We start from the raw sequence: 21,331 nt of genomic DNA, 5'->3' as shown, positions 1-21,331 counted from the left end.
CCACTGTCGCTGGTGGGGAACACAGGCGCCTGCTTCTCAATGGATTCAGGCCGTCTTAGGAGGACTGCAGTGGGCAGATTTCTGGCAAGGGGGAAGGCCCACGCTTGGCAGCAACTTTTCACTCAACTGGGTGATGCTCGGCCTGCAGATCTTTTCAGCCAACCAAACGAAAATCATTTGTGCTTGCCCACTGCATTTTCCTGACGACTTCAGGGCTGCCTTGGAATCACCTAGTGCCCTGGCACACTTGCCTCTGCCTCAAAGAGTGACCCACGCCATAGTAAGAGGCCCCAGTTTTCAAAGGTACTGTCCTACCCCGGTCTGAACTGCTCCCTCCCAGAGTGTCCACAATTGGGCAATACAACACAACAAAAAACATTCACTAATACTCACTGAGATTCAGCCTGGGACAGCATAAAGAGAACCCTGGGTTCAAACCCAAGCCCCCGAAGAATGTGGGCTGTCAAGGAAAGTCAACGCACACCTCTGAGGCTCAATTTCCACCCAGGTAAAATTGGGATAGTAATACGGCCCTATCTACCTCACACAGGGTTATCAGGAGCAATGTGCTACACAAACATGGCTTATTATTTCCCTAAGCAGAACACACCAAGCCAGGCACTGGAGGAGACAAAAAGTTAAGTGCCAGGTCCTGACCTCAAAGCAGTCAAGTTAGGTGATAAAGCCAGCCGCCACATAATTATAATCCAAAAGATGACGCTGAGGTAAGTGCATCAAAGACAGAACAGAGTCCTGGGACCAGCCTTTCAAAGGTCTGCTTGGCCCACTTCCTCATTTGTGAAAGTGTGGGGCTTGAAATGAAAAAGTCAAAGGCATTTGTGAAGCCGTTCCATCAGTGGCGCCCCAGGTCCAGAGCCAGAGAATCCCTGAGCTGGAAGGAATTCAGAAGCTATCTAGTTCACCTTCCCCACCTGAAGCCTCCTCCGGAGTCCTCAACGGACAAGGCAGCTAGCTCATCCCCCTTCTGGACAGCTCCGACGGTTAGGAAGGGCTCAGTTAACAAACAGCCTTGCAGCTCCAAATCCTCTCTAGGACGTCTCTGAGCATCAAGGAGCCCCTCTGTACAAGGCCCCCAGACTCCCAGCCCACGTGTCACCCTGGACTCCTCTGCCACCCCCTAACTCAAATCTGTTGCCAACGCTCTTCCATTCCACCTACTACAAACACCTTCCTTCCTCTCCTCGGACCCAGCCTCCACCCTGGTGCAGGCCCTCAGGGGAAGGGATGCTCTCAAGTCTCTCCCCACTCTAGTCCACCCTCCGTCTATTCAGCCACTGAAGTGATTTTCTTAAAGCACAGAACCAACTATGTCACTACTCCATAAACTCCAGTGGCTCGCTATGGACAAGCAAATTCCCCGAAGGTCAAAGCCCATCCTAACCCGTGCCCCAACCCTGACACTCCCGGCTGCCCAGAGCAGCCCCCTGCCCTTCTCTGGCCTCTGGCTTCCTTCCAGTCCCAGCTAACGTCCCACCTTCTCCAGGAAGCCTTCCCTCGGCTAATTAGCCTGTTCAGCCAGTCCACTGCTTGTTTATCCGGAGTGGCTTGCATGCTGTCTCTCCCACTAGATTATGAGCTCATCGAGGATAGAAATTGTCTATTGCCTTTCTTGGGTTCCCGGACACAAGCCCAGTGCCCGGCCCACTGTAGGCGCTGAATAAAGGCTCTTTGACTGTACATGGCCCCTAAGGTCTCTGCCCACCCTTAATCCCGATACCTCTGGGGAGTCTCTCCCTGGACACATACAGGGGCCGGACGGGAGGCTTCTAAGATCCCTTCCAGGCCGGTCATGGGGCCTCCCTGCCCTTTCAGGCCCACCCCCCAACCCCAGGCACGGTCCCTTGCAGCTCTGGACCCCACACCATTCTGGGACTCAGTTTCGCCTCCCAGCCCCGACCAGTGAGCTCAGCCCCCTCACCTAGCCTGCTCTGGGGTTCAATTTTCCCCTTGCATCAATACAATTGGGGTCCCCTGCAGCTCCTGACCCCAGGCCCACAGTTTCCCCTCTGCATTCATGTAATCAGGGCCCCCCACAGCTCTTGACCCCAGGCCCACAGTTTCCCCTCTGCATTCATGTAATCAGGGCCCTCCACAGCTCTTGACCCCACAACTCCCCGGTCCACGGAATCAGTGTCCCCTGCAGCTTTCAGCCCCACTCTGGACTCAATTTCCCCTCCTAGTCCATGGAGTTGGTCCCCTGACGCACTTGACCCAAACCCAGTCCGGGCCTCAGTTTCCCCCCGAGCTCGGCCCGCTCACCTGGCCGTCCAGCTCCTTCTCCAGCTGCCGGTAGTCATTGTTCCAGACCAGGGCGTGCAGGGGGAAGAGGCTGCTGGGGCCGTCACCGCCACAGGACATGCTGAGGCCCCCGCCGGCCCCAGGGGCCCCCGAGCCGCGCAGGGGACGGCTGGCCCCGCCCGACCCTCGGCTCCCGGCCCCTGGCCTCTAGCCCCCGGCCCTCGGCCCTCAGCTCCCAGATCTGCTCGCCCGCCGCCCCCGGCCTCGGCCGCTAGCCGCCCCGCTCGCCTCCGCCCCGACGCCGGCGCGCTCCGCCCGCAACTTGTCCGTCCGAACTGTCCCAAACAGGGAAGGGCTGGGCCAAACCATCCCAGACCGGACGGGGGGAGCACTAGACCTGCGGCTGCGCGGACTGGGGCATCCCGGGGCGCTCCGGCGCCCGACGGTGAGCTTAGGAGGCCCCCAAATCCCACCGGCGTGGCCGGTCCCCTCCTCGGTGCGCGGAGGCTGGAAGCACAAACTCCTCTTCACTAGAGCCTCCAGACCTCCCCCCGGCCCCGAGCGCCCCTGTTAGTCCGTCCACAACTCGGGCTTTTCCATTGGCTCGGCATCGGAGGGGGTGGGGAGAAGGAAAAGGGTAAAACCGTTCTAGCAACCTTTGGCCCCGCCCCAGCTCCTGACGCCCCGGCGGCCATATTGGGCAAGGGCGGATTCTTCTGTGATTGGCTAAGAGCCTCTTTGCCTACCAACAGGGGGAAATTTTTAAATTAAAAGGGGAAGTCACTTCTACCGCTAGATTAGGGATGTGGATGGCTAACTCCTCAGACAGGAAGCGAAGTAACAAGCATTTAGTTAATCAATTGATAAACATTTGTTAAACCCTTGGAGATGTAAAAGGCGCAAAATACAGTTCCTGCCCTCAAGCAGTTTGCAATCTAATGAGGGAAACAACTAGCAAACAAATATATACAAAGCTAGCTATGTACAGGATAATAGGAAATCATTAAAAGGAGGCAAGCCCTGGAATTAAGAGGGGTTGGGAAAGGCTTCCGGTAGAAGGTAGAATTTTAGTTGGGATTTAAAGGAAGCCAGGAGGTGGAAACGAGTTGGTGAGAGCATTCCAGACAGCGAGGACAGCCAGAGAAAATGACAGGAGCCTAGAGGTAGAAAGAGTGTTTGTGGAACAGCCAGGAGGCCAGCGTCACTGGATCCAAGAGTACTGTGGGGAAGTAAGGTGTGAGAAGACTGGAAAGGTAGGTTGTGAAGGGCTTTGAATGCCAAACAGAGCATTTCGTATTAGATCCTAGAGGCAATAGGGAGCCATTGGAGTTCAGGGGAGGTGGGCTGTGACAGGATCAGACTTGTGTTCCAGGAAAATCACTGTGGTGACTGAATACAGGATGAATTGGAGCGGGTAGAGACTTGAAGCACAGCCTTCTGAATCTTAGGCTAAAGAGCCCCACCTCCTCCCATTACAAAGGAACCCACAGCGACTAAGGGTGTAAGGGCGTGGAAACTGACTTGTTACTGTTTAGTCAAGAGGGGGTGGAAATTGACTCCTTCTTGTTGTTTGGGGGTGGGGGGGTAGAAATTGACTTCTTGTTGTTCAGTCCTGGGGAGGAATGGAAATTAACTTGTTACTGTTTAGTTCAAGAAGGGATGGAAATTGACTTGTGGTTTGTCTCCCCTCCCCAAGCAGGAAATGGACTTCTTGTTGTTGTTTGGGAGGGGAGACATTTACTTCTTGTTTAGTCTGGGCGGGGGGGGGGGGGTTAGAAATTGATTTCTTGTTGTTGTTGGGTCCTGAGGGGGTGGAAATTGACTTTAGTGGGAAATTTGTTGTTTAGTTGTGAGGGAGTGAAAATTGACTTTTTATTTTTGTAGTTTAATGTGGGGGGATGAAAACTGACTTTTTGTTGCTGTCGGTTTTTGTGGTGTCTGACTGTAATCCTATTTGGGGTTTTCTTGGCAGAGATATTGGAGTGGTTTGCCATTTCCTTCTCCAGCTTATTTTGCAGATGAGGAAACTGAGGTAAACTGGGTTAAGTGACTTGCCCAGGGTCACACAGCTACTAAGTGTCTGAGGCCAGATTTGAACCATGAAGCTGACTACAAGCCAGGCACTCTATCCACTGTGCCACCTCGCTGCCCCACAAATCAGTTAACCCAGTATCATAAAATGTAGAATGCGGAAGATTCTATGTTTGAACACAGATCTCAAACTCCCAAAATGCCTGGCTTTCATGACTGTTTTCACTGCTTTGGCTTTCCATCACAGCCACTTTGGAGAGCACAGCATTGTTTTTCATCTGGCCTTCTTTGACGGAAAATTGATCTGAATTAAATTTCAGCTGCTCATTAGACTAGCCTGTCTGTGGCTGTTGTTTCCCAGCTGCCCATGATTAACTATGCTATGCTCTTTGCTGCTGTTCTCAGATGTATTCATAAAGCATTCCTTCTGCCCTGCCTGCTTCAGCTCTAGACACAACAGCTGGTTGGGAATCCTGCTGTAATCCATTCTCCACACAACAGATCCAGAGCCATTATGTTTCCCTGAGCAGTGCCTCAATGCTTGGAAACCAATCATAATAACTGACATTTATACAACCCCTTAAAGCTTTCGAAGCATGCTATGCACATGATTACATTTGAGTCTCGAAACAATCAGATGAAGTGAGCAGTTCAAATATCCCATTTCACAGATGAGGAAACTGAGTCCCTGGCCACGTAGTCCAGATCCCTGGAGTTCTATGACCTCATAGACTACCTGGCCACTCCTAAGTCCCTCCCATCGTCTTTCGGTATATAAGGTCCATCATCTCTCCGTTAAGGTGCTCAGATTTTTGCGATCTAGCCAATAGCTCACAGACGCTCAGATTCCTTAAGAGTCTGGCTAACATGGGGGCAGCTAGGTGGCACAGTAGATAGAGCACTGGCCTTGAAGTCAGAAGGACCTGAGTTCAAATCCGGCCTCAGACTAAAAACACTTGACACTTACTAGCTGTATGACCCTGGGCAAGTCACTTAACCCCAATTGCCTAAAAAAAAAAAAAAGAGTCTAGCTTATATGGCAGATCTTTAACAAACCTTGCCTTTGGCTGAAAGAAGGCTGGGGTTGAATTCTTTCGGACAGGACCCGCATGTCGTGATTTTGGGGTCCCAGCACCGCTAAACCTCTAGACCTCATCAGTCAGATATAGATCAGGACAACTGCTAGGCCCTGAAGATACAAAGACAAAACAAGGCACTACCTGCCCTCAAGGAACTTCCTTTCTACTAGGCATATATGACATGTATCTATATGTTGTATAAGGATTGGTTGAATGAGTTGTGGATGTTTAGCTTAGGAAAGAAAAGAAATATTCAAGAGATTTTCATTGAGTTGTTTTCGGTCATGTCCAACTCTTCGTGACCCCATTTGGGGTCTTCTTGGCAAAGATACTGGAGTGCTTTGCCATTTCCTTCTCCAGCTCATTTTACAGATGAGGAAGCTGAGGCAAGCAGGGTAAAGTGACTTGCCCAGGGTCACACATCTAGCTAATAAATGTCTGAGGCCAGATTCAGGTCCTTCTAACAACAGGGCCAGCCACTCTACCCACTGTGCCACCTAGCTGCCCTTCAAGAGAGAGGTGTCTGCAAATATTTGAAAGGCAGTCACTTGAAGGAAGCTTTGTTCTCTTTGGCTCCCGTGTGGGGAGAACCAGAAGTCCACAGCCAAATTTAGCCTTTGTATCAGGGAAAACTTGGTCCCTGATTAGCGCTGTCCCCAAGGGATGATGGCTTTCCCATCCTTGGAGGTCTGCCAACCGGGCAGCCATTTGTCAGGGAATTAGCAGGAGGAGCCCTTGGTCACATAAGGGTTGGACTGGTTGGACCACTCAGGTCCCTTCCAGCTCCGAAATGTGATTCTAACTGCAGCATTGACCACGCTGAAATGCTCTCTCTACTTTCTGCCAACCGTGTGCACTATTTCAGTGCTCCAGATCTTTGAGGACAAAGAAGCCACTTTTGGCTGGCCAAGTATGACTCAATCAATGCTGGAAGACTTGAGTGCTGTGGAGATGATGAAGCACCCCCTTCTTTGCCATAAAGCAGGAAAAGCTGATGGATAATAATGACAATAATTATAACTGATATTTATATGGCACCTACTACGTGCCAGGCAATGTGTTAAGACAGTACTTTATAAATATTGTTTCGTTTGATCCTTACAACAACCCTGGGAGATAGGTATCATCCATATTTTACACATGAGGAAACTGAGGCAGACAGCGATTAAGTGACTTATCTAGAGTCGTACAGCTAACAAGTATCTGAGGCTACATTTGAATTTAGGTCTTCCTGACACCAAGGCCCAGGGGTCTAACCACTGTACCCCTAGCGGTACCTCCTATATCAGTGGACCTTTAAAAGGGGGAGTGACTCTTTTCTTTTTTCCATTTCCTGTGTGGCCAGTAGTACTCTTGAAGGGGCTGCCCTTTCTCTCAGCCCAACAGAAGCATCAAACTTTGAGCACATGGCAACTAAAAGAACATATCTCACCTAGGCAGGTGTGAGTCTGCAATATTTATTCTTTCCCAGGTACAGAGGACTGAACAGTAATCCTGGGATGCATGTGTCCTATCTCAGCAGGCAGGTTTGTGGATTCCCAAGGTTTAGAGCTCCTGGGTCCCTGATCAGTCCAGCAGCAGGAGGTTCTGCATCAGAAAGGATCTCACCCATAGGAGGAGGAGCTCAGCCATTGGCCTGGTTTACCAGACGACATGAACCTGAAGGGAGTGTTTGGACAGTGCAGAGCTGAGGTGAAATGTAACAATGTCTTTTTAATGGTCCCACAAAGTGCTGCATGTTCTGATGTTTAAGTGTGTGCTTCCTGGGAGAGTAGAACAGTGGTTATTACTGCTGTTTGTTTCAGTTTCTGTCAAAGTGCACTGGTAAGAGGTTTTTTTGGGGTAGCATTTCTTTTGCATGGTGGAAATAAATCCCTGTCCCATATCTGATTTACATAATTTACAATTGTGCATTGAGTAAGTTTCTACTCTACCCTTTGGCGAGACCTGAGTCAAAGCCTATGTTTTAAGTAATTTTTCCCTAGGGAGCTAGGGTAGAGGTGGGGGGTATATATAATGAACCAAAGAATTTGAGAAAAAGAAATCTGTTTGATTTTTCTGTCCTGTGGTCAGGCTTCCCCCAAATTAAACCCCATGCAGACTGTGCATGTGAATGTGACCAGTGGAAAGAATGCTGGATCCTCTCCGTCTCAGAGGAATTGTCAACCCACAGGACAAAATCAGAGATCTCTGAAGCTCAAAGGCTATCTTAGCCCCATCAAGGTATAGAGGAGAACACTGAGGCCCAGAAGGAGTAAATGATTTGCCAAAAGATCACCAGGTGGTAGATCTGAGCCCAGGTCGTCTGCCTGCAAACCCACGGCTCGTTCCACTAGACGTTGGAGAGCAGCATTGATGTAAGAAATATTCAGTCAGTTCAGTGTTATAAAGGCTGCTGGTTACTGCTGAAGAATTCAATCCTAAACCTTCCTATTCATCATCTTATTTCCCTGTGACTAATTTAATGATCCTCATACAAGCCTGTGAGGAAGAAGAAAGGAGAGAAGGAAGGAAGGAAGGAAAGGGAAAGAAGGAAGGGAGGAAGGAAGGAAGAAAAGAAAGAGGGAAGGGAGAAGAAGAATGGAAGGAAGGGAGGGAGGAAGGAGAGAGGAGGGGGAGAAAGAATGGAAGGAAGAGAGGAAGGAAAGGGAAAGAAGGAAGGGAGAAAGGAAGGAAGGAAGGAAAGAAAGAGGGAAGGGGAGGAAGAATGAAAGGAAGGGAGGGAGGGAGGAAGGAGAGAGGAGGGGGAGGAAGAATGGAAGGAAGGGAGGAAATAAGGGATTTCCTAAGCACCTACTATGATTCAGGCACTAAGCTTAGTGCTTCACAAATATATCATTTGATCCTCACAACAACCCTATAGTTATTTGGTTGTTTTTCAGTCATGTCCAAGTCTCCATGATACCATTTGGGGTCTTCTTGGCAGAGATACTGCAGTGGTTTGCCATTTCCTTCTCCAGCTCCTTTTACAGATGAGGAAACTGAGGCCAGCAGGGTAAAGTGACTTGCTCAGAGTCACACAACTAATCTGTCTGAGGCTAGATTTGAACTCATGAAGATGAGTCTTCCTGATTCCAAACCCAGTGCTCTATCTACTCTACCACCTAGCTGCCCGTATAAGGCATTATCTCTATTTTTACAGTTGAGGAAACCCTATAAAGTAGGTGCTATTATTATCCACATTTTACAGTTGAGGGAACCAGGGCAGGCGGAGGTCAAGTGACTTGCCCAGGGCCACAGGTCTTCTTGACTTCTCCAGGCCCAGGTCTCTATCTACTGTGCCACCTAGAAAGTACCATCCTAAAGTGGGGCGGCTAGGTGGTGCTAGATAAAGAGTACCAGGTTGGAGTGAGGAAGACCTGAGTTCATATCTGGGCTCAGAGATTTACTAGCTGTGAGACCTTGGGTAAGTAACTGAATCCCGTTTGTCTCAGTTCCTCATCTGTAAAATGAGTTAGAGAAGGCATTGGCAAACGACTCCAGTATCTTTGCCAAGAAAACTACAAATGAGGGAGAGAAAAGTCGGACAAGACCGAACATGACCATCCTTATGTACAGGGATGTGACCTGCCCAAAATCTCACAAGCTGTCCATCAGCTGAGGCAGAGGAGTTCTCCTAACCAAGGGTCATTCGCTGGACTTTGCTGCTTTCTGTATTGTCCATCAGTGGGTACTAACGTCTGGATGAGACCAACTTCATGATGGGCAAGGCCAGCTAGGGAGGGAACAACCCACAGGGAAGCCAGATGGCCGCCCAAATGGATGGTGTTGTACGGGAGGTTCCAGCTCAGATCTGGCCTTCATTGGATGAGTCCTAGGATTCTGAGCTGGGAATTAGCACTGTAACGACTGACTTGGATAACAACCTCCTTGAAGAACAAACTGGCCAAATGCAGGAGGGGCGTTTGCTGAGTTTGTACTAGGGAGGACATGGACTCAGAGGGGCCCCGTTCACAGAGGCAGTTGGGTATAGTCAGGAAGACTGGAGTTCGAATCTGGCCTCAGACACGTACTGGCTGTGTCACCCTTTGTCTGTGTCATTTTGCCTTTGCCTCAGTTTCCCCAACTGTAAAATGGAGATAATAATAATAGTACCTCCCTCTTAGGTTTGTTGTGAGGATCAAATGAGGTAATAATGTAAAGTGCTTAGCACGGTGCGTGGCACATAGCAAACTCTATCTAAATGTTAGTTACTTATGTAGTAGTAGGCAATATAAATATATACTATATATTACAATATATTATAAGCATTATATAAATATTATATAGTAAGCAATATAAATATATAATGCGTTATTATATAATATAAACATATAGTAAACTATATAAATGCTAGTCATATAGTAAATACTATAAATATGTTATATAATATATAGTAAGCACTATAATGTATTATGTATTATATAATATATAGTATGTAGTAAGCACTATATAATATTAGTTATTATATAGTAAGTACTATAAATATATAATATGCTATAATATATACTATATAGTAAGTACTTTATGTTAGTAGTAGGTACTATAAATATATATTATAATATATAGCAAACACTATAAACATATATTGTATATAATATATGATAATATAATATACAATATGTAGTAAGCACTATATAAATGTTAGCTATTATCATTATTGTAGCTAACAACGGATACCAAACTGGGAAGATCTAAGCTCAAACTCTCCCATGATACTGGCTGTGTAACACTGGGTAGCTAACTCCCGGGGACTTAGCGCCAGACTGCTGCTGGGCCCCCAGGTCGGGGTGCTCAGCTATCCATCCCAGCTAAGGGGCACGAACCCCAGGCTTAGTCCTGGCACAGTTTTCCTGCTCAAGAGAAGGGTCCAGTTCCTTTTTCTCCTCACTGCCCCCTCCCAGCCGCACTCAGCATCCTGGGGAAGAGCCAGCCGTCAGGGCTGAGGTTTGAACCATGCCTGGGCTCTCCCCAAGGGGACCAGCAAGGACCCCTTCTGGATGTACAAAGTAGATCAGGTTTCTAGGTCAGCTCTTTATTCTCATCCACTACAAAAGGGATGTTTAAAACACCCAAGTTTCGTAAGCACCCGTTAACAAAGACGTAAAACAGGAGACAGTGACCTATTCCTCCTGTGCTGCTCTCCTGGGAAGTTGGTCCTTTAAGCAGTGGACATCTGGTCCGACTGTGAGGGGGCATTTGTCCTCCCTCCCCTTGGCTCTGCCTTGTCTCCACAACTCCCTGAAGGTCCAGGGCGCCCGAGGAGCCAGGCCAGGGCTGGGGTTCAAACTCCCTGCGGTGGTCATTACATCCTCAGTGCAGCTGACACTGAGTGAGGGACCTGGGAGCACCGACCTCCAGAGCTCACAAGGTCTCCTCCCAGGCTGGTAAACCCTCTGTCTCTGGACCACTAGTGGCAGAGCCTTGAGGTCTAGACTCTGCTCAGCACTGAGCCCAGATGCCAGAGGCACTGGGAGGGAGAACCTCCGGGAGTGGCCCAGAGAGGGAGAATTCCATGGCATGTTTCCAAGAGAGAAGTCATCCTTCCCTTCAAAGGAGGGGGGGGGAGAGAGAGAGAGAGAGAGAGAGAGAGAGAGAGAGAGAGAGAGAGAGAGAGAGAGAGAGAGAGAGAGAGAGAGAGAGAGGAGAGAGAGAGAGAGAAGAGAGAGAGAGAGAGAGAGAGAGAGAAGGGAGAGAGAGAGAGAGAGAGAAGGGAGAGAGAGAGGGAGAGAGAGAGAGAGAGGGAGAGAGAGACAGAGGGAAAGAAACAGAGAGAAAGGAGGGAGAGACAGAGAGAGAAAGGAGAGAGGGAGAGACAGAGAAACAGAGAGAGATAGAGACAGAGAGAGACAGAGAGAGAAAAACGGACAGAAAGAGCTAGAGACACAGAGAGACAGAAAGAGACAGAGGGAGAAACAGAGAGAGACAGAGACAGAGAGAGAGAGAGAGACAGAGAAAAACAGAGAGAGAGAGAGAGAGAGAAGGGAGAGAGAGAGAGAGAGAGAAGGGAGAGAGAGAGAGAGAGAGAGAGAGAGAGAGACAGAGGGAAAGAAACAGAGAGAAAGGAGGGAGAGACAGAGAGAGAAAGGAGAGAGGGAGAGACAGAGAAACAGAGAGAGATAGAGACAGAGAGAGAAAAACGGACAGAAAGAGCTAGAGACACAGAGAGACAGAAAGAGACAGAGGGAGAAACAGAGAGAGAGAGAGACAGAGAGAGAGAGAGAGACAGAGAAAAACAGAGAGAGAGAGAGAGAGAGATTTTTCCTGGCAAAGGTACCCTTCACTTGGTACCGTCACAGGACCAAGGACCCAACGAGAGGATTATGCACTCAGAAGTACAAGTCTCCCAGCACTGAGCTGACCCCAAAGGCCGTCCCAGCCTCAGATACTTATTACCTGCTGTGTGGCCTGGGTAACCTTGGCTGCCTGTATATCCTGTATATAGCTTGCTTTGTAGATATTTGCTTGTATGTTGTCTCCCCCATTAGATTGTAAGCTCCTTGAGGCCAGGGACAGTCTTTTGCCTCTTTTTTTATTCCTAGCACATAGTACAGTACCTGATACATGTTTAATACATGATACATTACTAAATGTTTATTGAATTAAATTGACTTGCCTTTCTGTAAAATGGGGATAATAAAAGCACCTACCTCCCACGGTGCTTGTGAGAATCAAATGAGATAATAATTACAAAGTGTTTGACCCTTATATTACATTAAAGCGTCTGGCGTGTGGTAAGTGCTATATAAATGCTAGTTCTTCTTCCTCCTTCTCTTTCTCTTTCTCTTCCTCCTTCCTCTTCTTCATTATCATTGTGGTCAGAGTTAATGAGGGGAGGTAACACTCTGCTCATCACCACCAGGACTTGGCCTGAGTGTCCGGTGGGAATCCCCCCCTCACTGTGACATCACAGCCGTTCTACCCTGGCTCTCCCGACTTGGCTCATAGGGTCAGAGATTTCAAGTTAGAAGGACCTCAGAAGACATTCAGTCCCATACTCTGCAGAGCGTAAGCCTCTGGTCACAGATGAGGAAACTGAAGCCAGAAGAGTCAAGAAGTGACTTGTCTAAGTTCATGAGTTTTCATGAGATCATAGACTTGGCCTGGAAGGAGACTCCAAGGTCATTTAATTCAACCCCTTCCTAATTCCCCAGCCTTCTCTCTGCTAATTATTTCCTATTTATCCTGTACAGAGCTTGCTTTGTATATATTTCTTTTTCTTTTTTTTGGGGGGGGGCAATTGGGGTTAAGTGACTTGCCCAGGGTCACACAGCTAGTAAGTGTCAAGTGTTTGGTCTGAGGTTGCTTTTGAACTCGGGTCTTCCTGACTTCGGGGCCAGTGCTCTATCCACTGCGCCACCTAGCTTTCCCCTGTATATATTTCTTGGCTTGTTATCTCCACCATTGGACTGTAAGCTCCCTGAGGGCAGGGATTGTCTTTGCCTTTTTGTATCCCCAGCCCTTAGCACCCTGCCTGCACTTAGTAGGCGCTTACTGAGTTGAATTACTTTAAGATCACAGGGGTAGTAAGTATTCATGTGATCATAGCTTTGGACCCGGAGGGTGTCTCAGGGGTCCTTTAACTCAAGCGGTCCCTTTTACAAATGAGGAAACTGAGGTCAGAGAAGTGAAGTGACTCGACCGAATGGGATACAGGCATTCAGCACCAGGGGCGGGATCTGAACCCGGACCTTCTGCCTCCCAACCCGAGTTCTTTACACTACACTGGTTATTTCTGAGGACTCAAAAGCGTTTTTCGGGAGCCCCAAGCTGCCGCCCCCTTTCTACTTCGGCGCTTCTTGGGGGACGGCTAGCTCTGACATTCCCGGAATCCGCCAGAAGCAGCCGGGAAAGGGCGTGGCGGCCGCCCTGCCCTTACCCAAGATGGCGGCGGGCGGCCGCGCGCCGCTTCCGGCCACGTGACGGGCGCCCCGCCTTCGGGCGGGGCGGTGGAGCGGGGGCGCCTGCGCGCTGCGCCTGCGCGCTGCCCAGGGGGAGGTGCCGCTGCCGCCGCCGCGGGGCTGCCAGGGCTGCCGGGAGCGGAGCCGTCGGAGCGGAAGCGCCCCCGCCGCCGCTGTCGGGGCGCCCAAGGCGGGAGCCATGTCGAAGAGGCTGCGGAGCAGCGAGGTGTGCGCCGACTGCAGCGGCCCCGGTGAGTGAGCGGCCCGGGCGGGCCGGGCTGGGGGCGCCGCCTCCGGCCCGTCCGGCGGCGCCCCCCGGGGCAGCCGCGGGGAGGCGGGAAACGAGCGGGGCCGGGCCCAGCCCGGGCGGAGCCCGCGGCAGGTGTCAGCCGAGGGACCCCGGCGTCCGTGCCCCAGCCGGGCCGAGGGCACCGGAGGGACCGACCCCCGGGGGAAACTGAGGCCTGGAGGGGGAGAGATGGCCGGACCTCGGAACCAGAGCCGGGAGGGCCCGAGGAGGCCGGTCAGCCCATCCCCCTTGTTGTGGAGGGGGACTCTGGAGCCCCTAGGGCTGGGCAGGTCGGCAAGCACTTAATAAGCGCCTACTATATGCCAGGGCCCGAGCTAAAGGCCTTGGGATGTAGAATAGAGCAGGAGGAGGAAACTGAGGCTGGAGAGGGGAGCCGTGCAGGCCTCTTCTTGTAGGAGAGGGAACGAGCCTCCGGCAAAAGCAGAGGGAAGTGGGGGGCTGGGGGAGGTCCTCGGATCCAGCACCCCCACTCTGAGCAGGCTGGGGCCGTCTGGTGTGGCACCCTGCCCTCCCTTGCAGATGGGGAAACTGAGCCAGGAGGGGCCCTGAGGTCACCCAGGTTAAATCCCCTCACTCTACAGATGGGGAAACTGAGCCAGGAGGTCACCCAGCCAGAATCCCCTGTCTTTACAGTGGAAGAGACCTTAGGTATCATTTTGGCCAGGGTTACGTAAGCTGGGGGCTGGGGATCCCTGAGGTGTTCAGGGATAAATTTCAAGGAGTCTATGAACGTGGACGGGAACAATTTCATCTTTATTTTCACTCCCCTCTTAACTAAAATGCAGCGTTTCCTTCAGTGATTTAGAAACGTTCTGAGGAGGGGTCTCTCGGCCTCCCCAGAGTCCCCCCCCCCAAATCTAGAGCAGGAGAAGAATGAGCATTCCCATCTCCTCCAGCCTCCTCCGTGTACGCTGAGGGACCTTCCATTCCCTTACTTGACTGATGCTACCAAGAACCTCAAAGATCCCCTTATTTTACAAGGGGCCATTGAGGAAAAGGGACCGGGCCTTTGGTGCCGGGGGCCCTGCCCAGGCAGCAGACTCTGTGGAGAGATCAGAGCAGCCTCTCTTCTCTGTCAAATCCTCCCAACAGTCAGGTAGGCTGTCCATTTTACAAATGAGGAAACTGAGGTACCTTGAGCCAAGGGCTGTGTTAGCCCAGGAATTTGAATCAGGGGTTTGGGCTTATGATCAGGGCTCCTTTCCCATTATCTTCAATGAATCAACAGATTTTTATGAAGCGCGTCTCACGTGCCAGGCACGGTGCTAGGTGCCGGGGATCCTGAGTTCTGGCATTCTCTGGGAAAGTGACTTCATCGCCTCACAAATGGGTCTGATCCGGCTTTGACATCTTAGGATCGGCTGGCACTGGGGTTATTTACCTCATTGGTGTTCTGAGCCAACCAGATAGACAGGAGAGAAAAAGATGGCCTCATCAGTTATGAGAGCTTATTTTTTTCAACGTGTGTTTTTTGTATTTATTAGTTTGTTAGCTGTCATTGCCTTCTGGGCTTGTGAGGTTTTCAGAGGTTGTTGGGTTTTCTTTTCATCACTGTATGAGGGTCACCTGTTTATTTTAAAATAAATATTTTGTTGTTGTTCAGTTGTTTTTCAGTTGTGACCCACTCTCCGTGACCTCATTTGGAGTTTTCTCAGCAGAGATACTGGAGTGGTTTGCCCTTTTCTCCCCAGCTTTACAGATGAGGAAACGGAGGCAAACAGGATTAAGTGACTTGCCCAGGGTCTCCCATCTCCTAAATGTCTAAGGCCAGATTTGAACTTAGGAGGATTCACTGCTCTCAAAGGTGTGCTCAGCTTTTTCCTTCACTAGACCAACCTGTATGTCTCCTCACTTTTTCTCAGCCAGACGCCCCGGGAACACTACTAAACTCTCTAGTGGTTGCCTGTACTTCCTCAGTTCTCATCCCTCTTGCCCTTGCAAACTGGCTTCTGATCTCATCACCCAAAGGAAATTGTGGTCTCCAGTGCTATCAATTATCTCTGAATTGCCGGATCTGATGGTCTTTTCTCCGGCAGCATTTGATAGCCCTCACCTCGCTGTCCTGCTTCTCCTCCCTGCCTGCCCATCCTCAGTCTCTTAGTTCATCCCTCCTGCCCTCGCTGGGGATCTCCTCCCAAGCTCTGACCTGGGGCTTCTTCCTCCCTTGGTACTTTCTGCCTTGGTGATCTCATCCGCTCCATTATCATCTCCCAGCACGTGACTCCCAGATCTATCCAGCAGCCCCAGGGCCACTTCTGCTCCTGTCTCTGGGACATTTCATCCTGGGATCTCAGACTCAGCCCATCCAGACAACTCAGTCTGGATCCTGGAACCGGCCTTCCCTAGGCACCGACATCCCTGCCTCTTTCCTCATTGTTCTGGTGTGCAGGTACGAAGCTCCTCACCTGTCATCCACAGTCAGTGGCCACGTCTTCTGGCTCTCCAGCGTAAAGTGCAGAGTGAACTCTCTGATTCCCTACTCTGTAAGCTCCAGGGGTTCTCTGCTGCCTTGAGGATAAGATATCAACTCAGTTTGGCTTCTGAAACTCTTCAGAAGTTTGGCTGGCCTTGGCCCACCTGCCCAGCCTCTGTTAGTGCTCCTTTCCCCATTCTTGGCATTCTGGCCAGCTTGGCTGGTCCCCCCCCCATGCCCAGGATGCCTTCCCTCCTTCCCTGGGCCCCAGAGAAGCCCTTAGCCACCTTCCCAGCGCCACCTTCTGCAGCGGTCTCATTTAGTTTTTATTCTGGATGTAGTCATCTATGTGCACATGTCCATATATGTGTGTGTGTGCATACGTGCATACATGTTTATGTATGTGTGCATGCTCACGCACACACATTGTCTCTCCCGATAGAGTGTATGTTCCCAGAGCAGGAGACTCCGGTGCAGCAGGTCCCGACTTGTAGGAGGTTAGGTTCTTGTTGATTAATTGACGTCATTGATGGATGCGGTGAGATGGGATTGTAGGAATTATAGGATTTAAATTTGGGAGAGGGCATAAGGGACCATTTCAAAGGTAAAGAAAGTAAGGCCCCAGGAGGCGAAATAGTTTGATGTAAATTTCACAGACTAGGAAGTGGCCAGGCCAGAATTTGAATCCTGACCTTCTAATTCTTCACCGAGGCCTCCTTGTTGGCCTCTCTGTCAGCCTTCCCCCCTGCAGTCCTTTCTTTGGAGAGGGCTAGAACACTCCCATCCATGAGGAGAATTTGCAGTTTAGAGTTCAAGACATCTTCCATTTGACTTTGCATTGGGACGTGGCTCCATCTGCCTTTGGGATCGGATCATTGTACGCTGTTTCCCACCCATATCCCTTCCTGAGGCAGGAGACTCAGGGTAGACTCCGAGCCCAGTCCTCTCCAAAATGAGGATTTTCCATGAAATCCTTGGACATCAGTATTTCTACACCCATTTTTAGAACTTCTTTCTTGTCATTTTGAAGCTTGGCCTGGGCTTTGAAATGGGCCTGAGTTAACTAAAACCTCATGTGGCCGTATGAGTGCATGTCCAGGACAAGGGGGTTATCCTTCCCTTTGAAGAGAGGGAGGGAAAGAGAGGCCAAGTTTTAAGAACGGCTGTTGCAAGAACTAAATGAGATTGGGTCCAGGAAGTGCATCTGACCAAAAATGCCTTTATTCGCTGAATTACAGTTCTCTGAGTTCAGCTTTCCACATTGCTTGTCTCTCCTTTCACTTGGACTGGAGAGATGTGTCTTGGGCTCAGCTTTCCCCTTTATTTCTGTCGGTCCTTTTTGACTCCCCAAAAGATTTCTTTGGCCAAAGAAAGATTGCTTCCCCAGCCCCAGGATGAGTGCAGACCCAGCCTTGTCCTTCTGGGACATTTTTCTGCTTTTCAAAGCCACCTCATATCCAGAATCTCATTGTCATGTTGCTGTAGGCCTGATCTGCAGGGCCTTGAGTCACTTCCTTCCTGTTTTGAGTATACTTAGAATACCTTGAAATGTGTGGCGAGCTTGTGGACCTGGAGATTTGGTTTCTTTTCCTGCCAGTGGGACCCAGAAGCCTTTAGTGGCTGCGGTTTAGTCTTATTTTCGAGGAGTAACTCAAGTTTCACCTGTTGAAAGAACTGTGGAGACCCTGCCTCGTGCCAGGTGATGGCTTAACCAGGAGTGGGGGAACCTGTGACCCTCTAGGTCCTCGAGTGTGGCCCTTTGACTGAATCCAAACTTCACAGAACAAGTTTGTGACATGTGGCCTCGAGGCTGCAGGTTCCCCACCCCTGGCTTAGGCCCTTGACTGCCCATCCTTTCCGCATTAATCCTGGCGTTAGCCAGAGCTCTGTGTGCTGAAATGTGGGGTGGGTGGTTTGCACAGATCTGTGTCACTGCATGCCTGCAGTTAATCCTACAGTGCAGATGTCTTTCATACAGTCACTGAATCTTGGGATTCCTTGTCTCCTGCACTTGGCAGGTGTAACAGCCAAAATAGTATCAGAGACTTGGGGAGTTAGCCACATAGGTAACCATTTAGTTTTGATTCCCAATTTTTGGCCATATTTTAATATTTTGGAGTTCTAATCAATCATTAAACATTTGATAAGCACTGTGTGCCAGGCACTGTGCCAAGTGCTGGGGATACAAAAAGAGGCAAAAGACCATCCCTGCTTCAAGGCGCTTACAATCTAATGGGGGAGACAGCGAACAAACAGATATATGCCCAGCAGGCTGTGTACAGGATATGTAGGAAATGGGTTAACAGAGGGAAGTCCTTGGAATTAAGAGGAGGTGGGGAGGGCTTCCTGTAGAAGATCGGGTTTTAGCTGGGACTTTGTTCTGATTACTACGCCTCGTTCTTGCTTCATTAAATGGCTTGACAACCCCTCTGAGATTTATACTCTTGCATCGAATGGGACAAATTTGACTTTGTTTGCTGGTCTGCCTTGTGGTCCTTGTGGGCAGTTGGGTTTTCATCACACCTGCATGTGCTAAACAGACGTGGCCAGAGCTGTGTGTGTCTTGATTTACAATATGCCTATAGATAGTGTTCTTTTCTTCTGGAGTGTAATGGAGCAAAGATACTGCAATTCTCTGCTGCGCTTCCTTACTTTCCTACTCCCTTCCTAGAGCCCCTAAGTATGTGAGTCCAGAGAGTCACCTATATTGTGTGTATTGGCACCTTCTGTCAGGAGAAGTGATTCTTTACAAATTGGCTGCTGTTGTGAATTGGTCTGACCATTCTGAAGAGGAGTTTGGAACTCTGCACCCCAAAGCTGAACATACCCTTTACCCAGTGATTCTGCTACCATGTCTGCGCCCCAAAGGGATCAAAGGAAGAGGACCCTCCTGGACAAAATTGTTGAGAGCAGCTTTTTTTATGGTGGCAAAGAATTGGAAACTGAGGGGATGCCCACCCATTGGGGAATGGCTGTGAAGGAGAAGGTTATAGAATGCTGGTGTGCTGTAAGAAACGAGGAAGGGGACGATTTTAGGGAAGCCTGAGAAGACTTGGATGAACTGATGCAGAGTGAGGAGGTTTCATTCAGTAACAACAATGTTGTAAAAACAAAGAACTCTAATTGATTGACTCCGGGATCAGCCATGATTCCAGAGGACGCAGGACACGTGTTCTCCTCCCTACGGTGCAGATAAAGACATGGATGTATTTTTCGACCGTAGCAAATTTGGGGATCTGTTGCTTGTCTACGAATTTGTTACAAGGCTTTATTTTTTGTTGCTTTTTCACTGGGAGGTAATGGTGGGAAGGAGAAGAGGTGGCTTTTGATTAATTAGAAAAAAAATAATTTAAAAAAGCTGCTCTTTTTCCTTGTAGATCAGATGCTGGTTGATAACTGTCAACATCTGGGGAAAAAAATCAGTTTCCCACTACTCCTAACTTTTTGTTAATATTCAGATAACTTGCAGAGAGCTGTGTTCAATGCTTCCCTGTTTTTAACTAAGCTAAACGATGACTTTCTGTCCCAGCTTCCATCCTTTAGAATTTTCATATTTTCACTAAATGTTTAATTACTTCCAATCTGGGGCTCTTTCTAGTGATAGTGAAGTTGAGTGAGTTTCTGAAAATATCAGTATAATACTTGGAAAATAATTTCAAAAACAAATTTGTTATTCGTTTGTTTTTCTTCATAGTTTAATAGAGATACAGAAAACTTAGCACCTTCTACATGCTTGTGGGTTTGTAACAAGTCCGAAAAGCAGATTTATCAGTTGCAGCACTCAACTCAAAAATCCTATTAATTTTTCACAGTATAGTTTGTAAGGGTCTGAATTTGGTAGTTTAAAAAAAAAAATGAAGGTCCTCTGTGTTTTCCATTGATTTGGGGCTGCTTAGGGGCATTGCCGAATTTTTTTTTTTTAACATCGGAAGGACCAGCTATGTCAATTGATATAAGGATTTTATTACAATTTTACTTTGAAATAACAATTTTCATTATGGATTTTAAAATATACAGCATTGATGCAGCTTGGTCTTTCAAAGTATTCTGAAATTCTGGACCCTCTGGTGTCAAAGGTAACTTGAATGGTACCCATTTTTCAAGCTGTCAATTAAATGAAAAGGCGGGTCTTCATTCATTTTTATTTTTTAATATTTCATGAACTTTTCTCAAGTTAGTCTATTTACTGAGTTGGGTTTTTTTTTATTTGTTTTTTGTTTTTTTGGCTAGGCAGTGGGGTTAAGTGACTTGCCCAGGGTCAAGTGTCTGAGGCCGGATTTGAACTCAGGTCTTTCTGACTTAAAGGCCGGTGCTCTATCCACTGCACCCCCTAACTGCCCTTATTTACTGAGTTTAAATCTCATTTGTTTTGAAAGCAGTTAGGCTAAGTTCTGTGGAATTTTATAGAGCATAGATATGAACACTCAAAATACAGCTTTCTCATTTGAGATCTTGGCCCCCTGTGGCCCCCTGGTTTTCCACCTCTTAGAAAAATGGAACATTTACATTTATTTTCTTCTGCTTTGATCACAGGTTGCCCCCATTCACGCCCGCACCATCATTCTTCTCTTTTATCTTCTTCCTTGCTGCCCACAAATATGCCTGTCTCCCCTGTCCCTCAAAACCTCTCTTGATCTGATCATCCCTGCCAGCTAGCTGTCTCCCTCTCTACATCTCTCCTCCCCATCTTGACTCAGCTCCTTGAGAAAGCCACGCGCAGTCGGTCCCTGCACTTCCTCTCTTCTCACTCTCTTCAGTCTGGCTTCCCCTCATCATTCACTTGAAGCTGCCCTCTCCATACCATTGATCTCTCAGGTGCCAAGTCCAGTGGCCTTCCTGCAGTCAGGTTTCTCCTTAGCCTGCAGCCTTGGGCCCGGTCAGTCCCTGCTCTCTCCTCTCCAGGTTCTGGCGATGCTGTTCTCTCCCTCTGTCCATTTGCTCCTTCTCAGTCTCCTGGCCCGGCGTGCGCGCTCCCCCGGACTCTGTCTGGGCCCTCCCAGCTTCATGCTCCGAACATTCTCTCTTGTCGATCCTGCCAGCTCCCATGAGTCTTGCTCTTGATTCACAGATCTAATCTCTCCCCCGATGGCGGGTCTTGTGTCTCTAACTGGCGCTTAGACATCTCCAATAGGATGTCCAATAGGATGACCTCAAGCCCTCCTGCCTTCCATACTTTCCTCTTCATTGATACTGCCGTCCTCTTACAGCCATAGTCTAGTCCAGGCCCTCGGCATCTCTTACCTGGGTGAGGGCAGTTGCCTTCTAACTAGTCTCCTGGCTTCCTTTCTCTCCATGACTCGAGGTTGCTGGTTGTGTGACCCTGGCCAAGTCACTGCATCCCCCGGGGTCTCAGTTTCCT

The 21,331-nt window shown here is 49.1% G+C and overlaps 2 protein-coding genes across 15 annotated transcripts in view; one reads left to right on the top strand and one right to left on the bottom strand.

Moving 5' to 3' along the window:
• ANKRD13A (ankyrin repeat domain 13A) overlaps window positions 1-2,537 on the bottom strand; it is a 39,280-nt gene extending 36,743 nt beyond the window's left edge. The window contains exon 1 of the mRNA XM_020996403.2: window positions 2,281-2,537. Coding sequence (XP_020852062.1) covers window positions 2,281-2,379 — 99 coding nt within the window. The 5' untranslated portion in view covers window positions 2,380-2,537. The remainder of the gene's footprint in view (window positions 1-2,280) is intronic.
• Window positions 2,538-3,057: 520 nt separating this feature from the next.
• GIT2 (GIT ArfGAP 2) overlaps window positions 3,058-21,331 on the top strand; it is a 60,093-nt gene continuing 41,819 nt past the window's right edge. For 11 of the 14 annotated variants that reach the window (XM_078154389.1, XM_020996330.2, XM_078154387.1 and 8 more), the window contains exon 1: window positions 13,333-13,500. In XM_078154389.1, coding sequence (XP_078010515.1) covers window positions 13,449-13,500 — 52 coding nt within the window. In that variant the 5' untranslated portion in view covers window positions 13,333-13,448. Of the gene's footprint in view, window positions 3,513-13,331; window positions 13,501-21,331 lie in introns of those variants that run through there. The other 3 variants (XM_020996332.2, XM_020996328.2, XM_078154388.1) reach the window with 2 other exon arrangements.

Source organism: Phascolarctos cinereus, unplaced genomic scaffold, assembly GCF_003287225.1.
Source record: "Phascolarctos cinereus isolate Bilbo 61053 unplaced genomic scaffold, phaCin_HiC Scaffold_4;HRSCAF=312, whole genome shotgun sequence".
NCBI classification, from domain to species: Eukaryota; Metazoa; Chordata; class Mammalia; order Diprotodontia; family Phascolarctidae; genus Phascolarctos; species Phascolarctos cinereus.
The sequence above is the reverse complement of the archived record's forward strand: the minus strand, read 5'-3'. Positions and strand labels throughout refer to the sequence as shown.